This window comes from Embiotoca jacksoni, unplaced genomic scaffold, assembly GCF_022577435.1.
Source record: "Embiotoca jacksoni isolate LCO1_2020_lvr unplaced genomic scaffold, fEmbJac1.0.p SCAF_137, whole genome shotgun sequence".
Lineage (NCBI taxonomy): Eukaryota > Metazoa > Chordata > Actinopteri > Embiotocidae > Embiotoca > Embiotoca jacksoni.
In genome coordinates, this window is record NW_027185271.1 from 5,001 (window position 1) to 18,286 (window position 13,286).

General features: G+C 42.1%; 1 protein-coding gene across 1 annotated transcript; it reads left to right on the forward strand.

The window, feature by feature from the left end:
- The first annotated feature begins 2,759 nt into the window (after positions 1–2,759).
- Positions 2,760–13,219, forward strand: btbd9 (BTB (POZ) domain containing 9). Its single transcript, XM_069147235.1, has 11 exons — positions 2,760–2,887; positions 3,225–3,433; positions 4,888–5,251; positions 5,632–5,899; positions 6,046–6,265; positions 6,957–7,076; positions 8,221–8,330; positions 8,587–8,776; positions 9,358–9,465; positions 10,594–10,672; positions 11,368–13,219. The coding sequence occupies exons 2-11, from the start codon at positions 3,249–3,251 to the stop codon at positions 11,560–11,562; spliced, it is 1,839 nt and encodes a 612-aa protein (XP_069003336.1). The 5' UTR covers positions 2,760–2,887; positions 3,225–3,248; the 3' UTR covers positions 11,563–13,219.
- Positions 13,220–13,286: the final 67 nt, after the last annotated feature.

A 13,286-nucleotide genomic window follows, 5' to 3' on the forward strand; every position in this document is an offset into this window, starting at 1 on the left:
ACAACTTCACAATCAGTATTGAAACAGCACATGAACACATGAAAAATATTTACTGTTAAGTTGAACAATGAAGCTTTACAAGTATCAAACATTTACAACTTTTTGTCACCTCTTTAGCACTTATTAAAAATAAACAGTTCAATCTCTCAGTAATGACCAAATAGAAAAATATTAACACTTAACAATGTAGTAATGTACCAAATTGATATTATTAATGATGTCTATCATCTTATCATCTCAGCACGAGTTACTCAGAGATGTCAGTGACGAGTGTTGCTCAACAAACTAGCAGCCAAAGACATGAGCAGACACACAGACAGACACACAGACAGACACACAGACAGACATACAGACAGACACACAGACAGACAATGAAAAAACAAGAGAATAACAACGTTGACAGTTTCCATGTTTTCAGGAGATCTCATTATACCGACTGAAACAATCTACCAATCAGAGCCCTTGTTGGGGGCGTGGCTGTAACACGTGCTCGTTGTGAAGTTCTTGTTGCTGCAGCTGAGGGAAGGAAGGAAGGAAGGGTTACTAGAGTTTCACTCTGTCCATCTTAAATGTGTAAAGCAGGTTATGCTAAAGTCATGTGCAACCATAGTTAGCTGTAGAAAGGATGATGTCATTGTGTAATGACTGAGTGGATGGATTACAATTTATCTTCAAAACTCATCTATATAGTGAACTTTGGGGACGTCCCCCATTTCCATGGGTTAGGGTTATATATATATATATATATATATATGTGGGTTGTATATATGAATAAATAAACACATCAGATCTGACCAGCAGGTGTTGATTCCTACCTTGTGAGACTTCCTGTTGTTATGAGGTGGAGTATAACAGGACCCAAATGCAGGCTCACAGACTCGGTATCATTTCAAAATACAGTCTTTATTCCAAAAAACAAACAAACAAAAGGTGGCACCTACAGTGTCTATTTCCTTCCAAGTCAGAAGGGCAACTCAACCGAATGATCCGGGGAGACGAAGCCAGCAGGACAGCGGACAGGACCGCTGGAAAAACTAAGTCTCAGGAGGAACAGGAACAGGACACACAGGTGACAGACGGGTGACTGGCGGTCCTTGCGGTGATCAACAGGCACTCGCAGTAACTCTCGCAGTTAGCTGTTGCTAGTACTATCTATTAGTAATGAACCGACAACCAGAGGAGTGCAGGGGCAGGGTACATATAGTCCGGGGAGGTGATCAGGGAGATGCAGCACACCTGCAGGTGGTGATCTGGGGTGAGTGGCTGCAGCTGCTGGGATCGGTGAGGGGCGTGGCCACGGGAGGTGAGAAGAGGAGGACAAAGAACACATTGGAGGACAATTACAAACAGACAGGGGAATGAGGGGACACAGGAGGAGAGGTGGTCGGGGGTAAAACAGAGGACAACAGGAATCCTGACACTTGTAGATGAGCTGGTTGTCTCTGATGGTGAACCAGCATCTGAAACATGTTACAGAGTGTTTAAACATACGTGTTATCATGAACCACGTGATGAAGATGAACTGTGTCGGCACATTTTCCAGGTTTTGGATCTCTTCCTGGAGCGCTTGAACAGGTATCCCTGGATGATGTCATCACTCCCAGGACACGGGCTGACCATAGGCTCACCTGAAGCATCCTGAACACACACACACACACACACACACACACACACATTGACAGGTGTAGAGTCTCACTCTCTGCTGGACCAGCAGGTGTTGGTTCTCCAGGTCTTTCCTCTGAGCTGCACAGTGGGCCGACAGCTGAGGACAGACACAAGGAGAACGGTCAGTCCACAGTCACTCATATGGGTCAGAGAAGGATCAGTCCCCTTCACCTAACCTCTAACCCTAACCCATGGCCCGAAACATAAAATTGGGATTATAAAACTAAATACAGATCCCTATTGGAAAAAAAAAAACAGTGGTCCATAAAATGAAAGAACATCATTACAAACAGTAAGCAGTGTGAAAAAGGCAAAAACTTAGGAGAAAAACAAATCGTTCCTCCAAAAGCTGGCCACCTCGTAAATGCATAAATTTCGGGGTCTCCAAGAGGAACAGGGAAATCGGCCAACGGACAAAATTAAGAAGACACATACAAGTCGAAACGTTGCAAGAGGTACAGGATTAAAGACAATTTCTCTCAATGTTTTTAGAAGGCAAACACCAGTCTCTTTTCATTTTATTTTTTTATTTTGGGATCTGTACCTACTTACCATAAAAACAAAATCATATATACTTACCATGAACAGGAATTAAAAGCCCAAACGGGATCCTCATCCGTCGCTGTGGAGGACGAGACTGTCCCCTGGCCACATGGACGAGGAAGTACGAGCAAGGGACACTTGATGTGAGGGAGTGGGGCTGGGGGGGGATACCTGCCTGGGGAGATACCTGCCTGGGGGCAGGACCGTGCATCCCCTAACGTGCGTTGAGTCGGACGGGAGGATCAGTCCCCTTCACCTAACCCTAACCCGAACAATTTACATGATTAGAATAGTTTAAGTTAAATAGGGCATCGCTGCTCAATCGGCCAAAGAAATGATTAAAATCTGGCGAAATAAACATTGTCCTTTAAATATATTTATATTAAATATAGGGTTAGGGTTACTTATATATGTATTTATATATTTATATTAAATATATTTAATCCCCTTGGGGATTAATAAAGTAACTACCTACCTACCTACCTACCTACCTAACTTTCATTTTGAAAAGCTATTAATCGAACCGGAAGTGCCTACCCGTTGACCCGGAATTGGTTTCCATCGGTGTGATGTTGGAACAATTGGAAATGTGGTGCTGACTTTATGCACAATTGGAAAAGAACCACGTTTGAATTGCTGCAATCAACGTTATTGAAAGACAGTGAATGAAAGCTGCTCGGTAAGTTGACCACGCAGCGGGAACGGAAGAAGAGGCGCGCTGAGCCGGTCGTTAACGGCCAGGTGTCTAATGTCCGCCGCACCAGCGGCTGTAAACAACACAGCTCAGCTAGCTGGCTGTCGACACCGTTGGGCGCTTACAGCTGGCTCATTCAGTACTTTTAAGATGCACCCTGAAAATAGAGGCTTTCTCATTAGTCTTAATGTATTCTCGCAAAGTTATAAACTAGAAATACGATATATTTATTGCGATGTTAGTTAGCATGTAGCATTAGCTGACGTTACGTGGTGTGAGCTAACCCTGCTGCTGCGCGCCTGCTTTGCTTTCGGTTGGACAGATGTGACTCTGGCTTGTGTCCACCATGAGTAACAGTCACCCTTTGCGTCCACTGGCTTCCGTGTCGGAGATCGACCACATCCACCTGCTGTCGGAGCAGCTCGGAGCCCTGGTGCTCGGCGAGGAGTACAGCGACGTCACCTTCATCGTGGAGGGGAAGCGCTTCCCGGCGCACCGGGTCATCCTGGCAGCTCGCTGTCACTACTTCAGGTCATTTCAAATGTCTGGGCTCAGGTTACACTACTTCTGTTAGTCACACTGCACGTCCTTAGCTTATAAAGGAAATCGGGAGGTAAAGACATCCAGATTTTCAGTACCTATACCGACACATTAACCTGCTCTGAGTTCAATTGCCAGCTAGCACTGTCAGGTTCACGTTTCAATAAAACATCACTGTGCACTCTATAATATAATTGTTTGAAACAATGAAAACTCAATCCAAGGATACCCACATATTTACAAACACACACGCAACGGCCATAAGCCTGTCTGAGATTTCCTTGGAGTCAGGTTGGGAAAGGACCGTAACCCTCGATAAAGGAAGATAAAGAAGGATTCCACCACGAGGGCAGTTCTCTTCTTTGTACCTGATACTGGCTCACTTGTCAGGGCAAACTACACTACAAAGAATCATGAAAAACAACGGAAAGAGCAGTGAAAGGACCAGCGATGGTCTATAAGGAAACTAATTCACCCTCTTAAAAACACCATTTTAGGAATACTTAAACTCGTTCCTTCGTGTTAAGAATTACACAATTAAGCTTGAAAAACCTGGTACGTTGATCTCGTTTCAAACCTACTACCAGCTGCCTTACACTTACCAGGAAAGCAGGTCTAAACTCATGGAAACAGTACACATCTCACACATTGAAACCTGACAATATCAAACCCTAAACACAACAAACAGCCTTAAGGCTACCAGCTTTTCCTGCATGAGATGAGGTGTTCACTTGCCTCACTCCACCAGGCTGAACCAACAATCACAACCAGTGTTCGCCCTGCAGGAAGCCCTCCATGTGCAAACCTCACCTCTTGATGGACAACCCATTTTTCATTTGGTACCACCTGCTGCATTTATGCTACCTTTGTAAATCTCACACGTGCATTGGTAGGTCCATCCTTGTAACTACTCAAGTCCACAAAACTGTCTCTTCAGACTTGAGCTGAAACAATAACACTTTGTTTTTTGTTTAAGTTTGATAACCTTCAAATTGTTGAGACATTTTTCAGCTCTAATGTCCCATGCCTCATAGTTACAGCTTCTCATATGTCATCTGATTTTATTCACCTCACATGATAGTCAATTTAACATTATTTCCCTATATTATTCCTGTAGACGGCCCACATAAAGGCAGACATTCTTCAAAGTTGTGTTTCTCTGTAGAGTTAGTTGTGTATTGATAATGTGGTCTTTCTCTGTATCTCGGGTTCGGTGTTCGTGTTGTATCAAACCAGCAAACTGACAGCTGTTTTCAAACATCATTTTTTGTCTGTGTGCTAAGAGCATTAAATACTTCATATGCATGTGATGTGAACCATGTTGATGTTGCCAGTTCTCTTATTCTTTCTGGTTTTCAGGAAGTATGTAGTGTTTGTAGCCTGTGGTTGAGACAGTGCAAAGCACTATAAACACTTCCTCTGTTTGGGTGTTCTGGCTGCTGTAGGGCCCTGCTATACGGTGGGATGAAAGAGTCTCAACCGCAGGCGGAGGTGTGTTTGGAGGAGACACGGGTGGAAGCCTTCTCGATGCTGCTAAACTACCTGTACACGGGCCGGGCCAGCCTCAGCTCTGCCCGGGAAGAGGTGCTGTTGGACTTCCTGGGCTTGGCTCACCGCTACGGCCTCCAGCCTCTGGAGGACTCCACCTCCGAGTTCCTCCGCACCATCCTGCATACCAACAACGTCTGCCTGGTTTTCGACGTGGCCAGTCTCTACTCTCTGAGCACGCTCAGTGCAGCCTGCTGTGCCTACATGGACAGACATGCACCTGAAGTGTTGAACTCTGACGGTTTCCTGTCACTGTCCAAGGTAAGAGGGGAAGGATGATGGAGTTGTGCAAGAAGAACTGTAATCAATTTTGCAGTTGCTTCATTCTAGCATGACAGTAGCTAGAACGTCTACTAGCTCTGTGATGGACATTAAGGGGTTTGACATAAACCTTACGTACAGTTTGGAAACATTTCAAAAGTTATGACGATAGTTTAGTCTTGGTTGTTGGGAGAGTTGAGAATAGAAAAGTGAAGATTGGAAATACAACTTCAATTGCCTTAAATTAATTAAAAAATGTCATCCCTAATTTTTCCGACTATTAATCTTACCTTACACATTTGTCTCTGCCCGTTACACTTTTTCTTTTGATAGTTTAGCTTCTTTGCCTGAAATGATTTTAGAGGAACCTTTGATTACAGACCGCTCTGCTGACCATGGTCCGGCGGGACTCGTTTGCTGCCAGTGAGAAGGAGATCTTCCAGGCCTTGTGCCGTTGGTGCCGGCAGCATGAGGACGGCGCCGACACACAGGAAGTGATGTCAGCAGTGCGGCTGCCGCTCATGACTCTGACTGAGATGCTGAACGTGGTTCGACCGACAGCCCTTTTGAGTCCAGACGACCTGCTGGACGCCATTAAGACTCGCTCTGAGAGCCGCAATATGGACCTTAACTACCGGGGAATGCTCAGTTAGTCCCATTGAAGTACTTATCAAGCATCAATCAAAAACTGAATATAGTTCATGTGTCGTAATGTGTGTATTTTTCCTTTGTTATGTGTTTGTTTACTGTAGTCATTTGCACTTTCTTTCATGTCTCTGTCTCTTGGTTTTCAGTCCCGGAGGAGAACATCGCCACCATGAAACATGGAGCTCAGGTGGTGAAAGGAGAGCTGAAGTCATCGCTGCTCGACGGAGACACCCAGAACTACGACCTGGACCACGGCTTCTCCAGACATCCCATCGAAGAGGACTGCCGCGCCGGGATCGAGGTCAAACTGGGTCAGCCGTCCATCATCAACCACATCCGCCTGCTACTGTGGGACAGAGACAGTCGGTAAGACACACCTGTCTGCGAAAACAGGAAAAACTGTCACAGTGGTGGTTGAACTTCTTCAGAAATGTGTAACGTAATTTACAATATATTTATTGAAAATTGCAGCACATATTAGAGTTCATTTTATTGTTGAAGTACAACTCCGTTTCCAAAAATGTTGAGATGCTGTGTAAAATTTAAATAAAAACAGGGTGTAATGATTTGAAAATCACATAAATCCATTAAAATTTCTCCGTTTCAACATTTGATATCTATTTTTTTTTTCAATTAAATATGGGTTTACATGATGCAAATAATTGTATTGTGGTTTTTATTGACATTTTCCACAGCGTCCCAACTTTTTAAGAAACGGGGTTGTAGATGACTGACTGCACTGATGGATTGTTGTAAATAATAATAAATAAACTCTTTTAACTTGATGAAAAAAGGGCCTATCTGAAGCACATCATAGTGTTTTTGGTGGGGTTTTTTTTTTAGCTCACCAAAGATAAAAGATCTGTCGTACAAACTGATTGTTGATTGATTTATTGATGTACTTGGATTTCTAAGCTGAGATGTCACATGTCTTAAGTAACATGTAGATAATTGTTTGCTTCTTAATGAACCTCATTTGACTGACTTGTCGTGATACTGATTTTATGAGTGTGATGGTTTGTTTACTGACTTCAGATATCACCTTTGATTATTGAAGGTCTTACTCGTACTATATCGAGGTCTCTATGGACGAGCTGGACTGGGAGCGTGTTGTGGACCACTCCAAGTACCTGTGCCGCTCGTGGCAGAATCTCTTCTTCACACCACGAGTGTGCAGGTAAACTAAGCTGAACCACATGGCTCCCACCAACACTCATTATTCCTTGGCCTAAGCTGTTGAGAACTTGACTGGTTTGCATGATATACCTGCACCCCACCTGCTTACAATAACACCATGCACTGACAGGGAATGATTCGGCTTTGTCTCACATTTTGGGAGCAGAATGAGTCGATACGAATTTGATTTAATCTCTTGTCATTTTTTCTCATCACATTTTACAGTGAATTTCTCCACTGTAGGATTAAAAAAAGTCAAATCTAATCTAATTTTAGTGCCATAACCTGCCTTCACCTGGTGTACCATCAGGGCCTGTAGTTGATTTGAATTATATAATCAGTGTTTAAAAAAACCAGGACAGAAAGTTAGATTTCCATAAATTTTTGGATAGTGTTTGGTTGTTCATGTTCAAATAGGATTGTTTCAACTTTGTCAGAGAAAGCAGTATAAAGTTGGAGACTCCAGATGTGGAATTCTGTGTGATGAGCATCACCAAAATATTAGTGTGAACAAACATCCTAACACATGGAAGTTAAGACTCAGAGTTGTCCTGAAGAATGCAGTTATGGTGTTGCACCGTCACTCCACTTCTGGGAAAATGGTTTAAATTTCACCATAAAACAAAAAACAAATATAAACACATTTGCAGCATAGTTTTGGGAAATTTATATTTCTACCGTTCACTGTATTTCTAACAAATCCCTGAAACTAACCTGCAAAAGGATTTTTCTTCCGTTCGTGTTTTGTAAAAGACATTCTAATGTAATATAACCAAATTTATAGTATTTTAGGTTCTTGTGTTAAAAGAGCACGTTGTAATGAGGTCATCATTTTTCACGTAATTGATTTTGTTGATAGTTCATATGTTTGAAAAAAACCTATGACAAGAAAAATTCAAGAAAGTCATAATTCCAACATAAAAGGGATAGATGAGATCCTCCAGGATAATAACAAATGTACCGAGTGTTTCATCTTGAATTTAAAGCCCTCAACTGTATATTAAAAAGATCCAACAGTATTTTGAAGGGCCTCTACCAGAGACAACAAGTTCTTCACATTAGTTTATACCTGGCTCACTGAAGGTTGAGTTAATGCGCTTTGGTTTTCCTGTCCTCTCATACCTGATGGTTGTTCTTTGTCTCAGGTATGTTCGCATTGTGGGAACTCACAACACAGTAAACAAGGTGTTCCACCTCGTGGCTTTTGAGTGCATGTTTACCAACCGCTCCTTTACCCTGGAGAACGGACTTCTGGGTAAGTGGTGTAGTTTATAGTTTGTTGTATTTCTGCGTGGATGAAAAAGATTTCACACATTTATCAGTTACACTACTTGTCCTTAGTTACATCCATGATCTGTGTCCCTCATCTTTCCATCCATGATATGTGTCCCTCATCTTTCCTATTGGTTGATTCTGATATCTGTGACTTTAAACTTATAAGTTACAAGTCAACTCAAACATGTGCAGATCATAGCATAACAAGTTTGAAACCCTGCCCCCGATGTCTGCAGTGCCCACTGAGAACGTGGCCACAATTGGCTCGTGTGCCAGTGTCGTCGAGGGTGTGAGTCGCAGCAGAAATGCCTTGCTCAACGGAGACACGCGCAACTACGACTGGGACTCTGGATACACATGCCATCAACTGGGCTCCGGGGCCATCGTCATCCAGCTAGCTCAGCCCTACTCTATAGGCTCTTTAAGGTAGATCCGCCTTGTCGTCGGCTCTGAGTAGGATTCATAAAGGAGTCAGAAATTTCTGCAGCTGGTCCAGTAATTCACGATTTACTGGTAATTAATCAAACTGATTTTAGCCACCTTTGCATTCAGGTAATTGTTGCCATACAGTGGCACATTTTTATTTACGCTTATTATGTGACATTACAGAATGAAATCATGACTTCAACAATAAATACAAATGAATTGTAGTTATGACTGTATTGAGCTAAAATGTAAAAAGAAACTTGAGTTGTATTTTGGTCATGAACACTATGTCACTTCCACAATATTGATGGCAGCATTGATAGGGATGACCATCGACATGATTTTATGTAATGATAGTTTTGAAATACAGTGTGAGTCTGTGAAGACTGTCAGTCATCCAGCTCATGATATTTCTAAGAGTTATCTGAAGGCAGCTGGAGCTCCTTCAGGTTAGTGAAGACCTTTCACATCATATGTGAAACAAGAAGCTCAAGCAAGTCGTGCTGCCTTCATGTTCCACTTCAAAAGAAGTGTCAGTGGTTACTGATTAAGCTGATGTTTTTTTCTTATTGTCTGTTCAGGCTGCTGTTATGGGACTGTGATGATCGCTCCTACAGTTATTACATCGAAGTCTCCACCAACCAGCAGCAGTGGACCAAGATGGTGGACCGCACCAGGGTGGCATGTCGGTGAGGAGCCCGTTTCCTCTTCTGTTACTTTGACTTTCTTCCATGGCATTAAGATCACAGAGAGGGTCCAACATGAGCCTCTGCATTAATCCAGTGTATGAGCTGCATCATATTTTATCATTGAAACTTCCTGTTTGAAGCTGTGGTTTACTCAGTGTGACTTTTCATGATGCTGCCTTGTTCATTTATATTTATTCTTAAAATGATCGCACTAAACTATGAACTTTATATCTGCAAAGTAATAGATTTCTGAGTCCCTCTCCTGAAGCCTGTCTGATTATACAGTGACCAAGAGCCTCTCATTGATCTCTGAGGAAACACGCAGCCTTAAAAAGATCAGCTGACTCTGCTACTGTTGAGATGTTGTTCTTGCAGAATTAATAGTCAGCTTGAACACAGTAGAATAGTCTATGTACAATAATCAGTGCCCTAAAGTAAGATAAGATAATATTGACTTTATTAATCCCACAGTGGGGAAATTGGGTCGTCACAGCAGCCAGAAAAAAACAAAAGGTACACACAATATGAAAAAATTTACAAATACGTTTAAGATATAAGAAATAACAGATTAAAAAAAAAAAAAAAAGTATTATTTTAGAATAAATACACAGAGTATATACACAAAAAAATTAAAAAAAATACAATGAAATAAAAAAATAAATATATACAGTTTGGGATGAATGGAAAAAAATGTCCGGTGCTATCAGGAACATGTCATCCTAAGAGACATACATGCGTAAACAGCAGGGCTCAACCTGACCAATCACATTTGGCTGTTCAATACAAAAGTCTGACTATTGTTTTTCCCTTTTTCAATATAAATATAGACTATCAGTCCTCTGAATATCCGCAGCGTGCTCTCCTCTATCACCGGACTGCCGTGGTCTCTTGCCCAGTCTCCTCTGGGGACATGAGGTGGAGGTGTCCCCTCCGTCCGTCAGTCTCCCCCTGGAGGCTGCAGCTGGTGGGGACCATCGTGGTCAAAGATGCCCGTTAGTCTGGTGCTGCTGGAGTCTCAATGGAATCAGGGGTCTCTCTTTCAGGGGGGACTCCCAGTTAACAGACACACAAAATGAGTGATTTGTATTTTTGTTGTGATGATTTTTTTTTTCATGCCTTCTCTTACAGATCATGGCAAACATTGAAGTTTGATAAGCAGCCTGCTTCCTTCATCCGTATTGTTGGGACTCACAACACTGCTAATGAGGTGAAAACATATATTGTGGTCCTTTAAATCCCACAGGATGTTTACTTGAAACTGATTGTGTATTACCATGTGTCAGTGGCCCTACAAGGGACCAAACTGTCAGGAAGTCTGCATCAGAAGATTTTATGTCTATCATTCACACCGAATGCTAATTTCAAAACATGTCTTGGTACATGAACTGTTTTTAAATTTTTGTACATACAGTCTGTTTTGAATTAATATTATTTAAGCAGTATTTAAAGCTCTTATTTTGACAGCAGATGTAGCCTTTATAGTTTATAATACAGTCAGAGACTGTCTGTTTTAGAAAGAAACATCACTTTTGTTCATTTTTTTGGGAAGTATGAGACCCATGGTTCTCTCTAAATAATAATACTCTTTAAATAATTTATGCAGTTTTACTGCCAAAAACTCACTTAAATCTCTGCAAATTACATCGCAATGTTTTTAAAAATCTGCCGCAAAATCAAACATTGTTGATGGCAACAATCATAAAACGCGTCGTGGAGGGACTGTTTGAACGACGGTGGCTGGGTGTTGACGTCATGAGTAGCCAATGAAACAGTGACTTCCCAGCCACCAGCAGAATTAGTGGTCTGCGTCTGTGTGTGTGTGTGTGTGTCTGTGTCTGTGTGTGTGTCTGTGTGTGTGTGTGTAGATTTGTCCTGTAAGTGTTTGACCCGATCTCTCTGCAGGTGTTTCACTGCGTTCACTTTGAGTGTCCGGCCCAGCTCGACACAGAGGTCAATGAAGGCAGCCCGGGTTTGGATTCCTCTGATTCTGGCGCCGCCTCCCAGCAGCCGCGGCCCCAACGACCTTCACGCACGCATAGCCTGCTGCCCACCCAGCCCTCTTCATCCTCCTCATCTTCGTCACAGTCCCATCATTAAGACCCCACCTCCCTCCTCGTTGGAAGGTGTGGAGAGGAAGGGAGACCTCAGAATGCCATTTTGCACAGCCTTCATCATCCAGACTGCACTGCTACAGCGACGTCTCATGTCATCCTACATGGTCCTTCTGTCAGAAGTGCAACATTAGAGACTGGTGTGTCTGTAGCAGCTGCATTTACGACTCCAGTCTTCCCAGTTGAAATGGATTATTAGGTATTACACCCGCTGGCTCAGCATTTTTATGAAGGTACTTTTTAGCTACTAAGACTCAAGTTTTATCCTTTCAATATGATGAAGGTCAAATGTTTGCTTCTCCAAAGATGAGGCACACACTGAAATATGGTTGTACTGTATCACCAAAGAGCAGTAAGACCAGGGTGGGCGGCAGGGGTGATATTTGAATTTTATGCGTTAATAATAACAACAATAATAAAAAAAAAAAAGGATTTTATCCTGATCAAGCTATTTTTTTAAGAAACTGTCTTAAAAGGACTCTACTCACTTTTCATACCATCGAGCTAACAGAGTAGCAGTCAAGTATTTTTCAAAGTTTGGAAGTAAATCCTTCAAAAGTTTGCCAAAGCTGTGGAGCGTTCTGTGGCATTTGTATGCAAATAGTACTTAATACAATTATGCATTTGCATATTAAGTCATAGATGTGGAGTATTTGATGAAACTCTTTCACACCTGAAACCAAAAGCTGTGGTAGTATCTGGTGTGACTTTTTGATAGTTCAAATCCATACCTCAAGGAAAAAGAAACTCAGTAAAAGGAATTTAACGGTGTCTTAATTTAGCATTGGAAGCAGTTGAATAACTTAGCGCAACTGACCGGGGAAATCAATTAGCCACTTGTTGAGAATTTGGGGCTGAGAGGTTCGGACCAAATTGTGAATGCACTTGAGCTGCCGTAAAATAACATTTATATCCTGTAGAGCTGCCATCAGCACTTTATTTTACTCAAGTACACGGAGATAAAGGTTGCAGCTTGGGTCTTCTGACTGAGGTACTGGAGTGCTGGATTTGGTATCTTGCTGTTCGTACGTTAAATTAATTTAAACTCTTGGTGGCTCTCGGACCGAGCTGTCTTCGGTGTGTTTTTAAATGAAGCTGTCAGTGCTGTAGTTCCTGTTTGTTTTCTTTTGTGTCCTGATGTTGCACTTTTGAGTTGTTTGTCTTTATAAGCTCCTCTATTGGAAACCCTTTGTTTGATTGTTACATAACCTGAAATACTGAACTACCCTGGGTGACCCCCCTGATGTTTCTAGAAGCTTTCTTTAGCCATCCCATCTCCATTTTAGAAGATGACTCATTAGATGGATGAAGTCTTCCTTAATAACTAAGCAGAAAACAACAACAGGGCTTTGTTCAGGTTACATTGTACTGTAGAGATCACACTCCCCATCCCCCATCTAACTTTATGTATATGCATAGTTTGACTTAATATATATGTGTTCTTTTTGACCATTGACGTGTGATTGCATTTCACTGCCTCTTGTTCAATACATTGCCTGTCAACAATGTGATTATGAAAAGAACTGACATTGTTTATTAATGTTGATTTGTGCGAGGGGTCACGCCCGTCTGCTTGCCTGAATCGCTGCTGTTAACACACAGTGGAGGTGTTTGATACAAGCAATACAGTGATCTTAATCTTCTGTTCAGTCTCGAGAGCTTCTGTTACCGCGGTGATTGATGGATCAACGTTTCTTCATCATGCTCCAG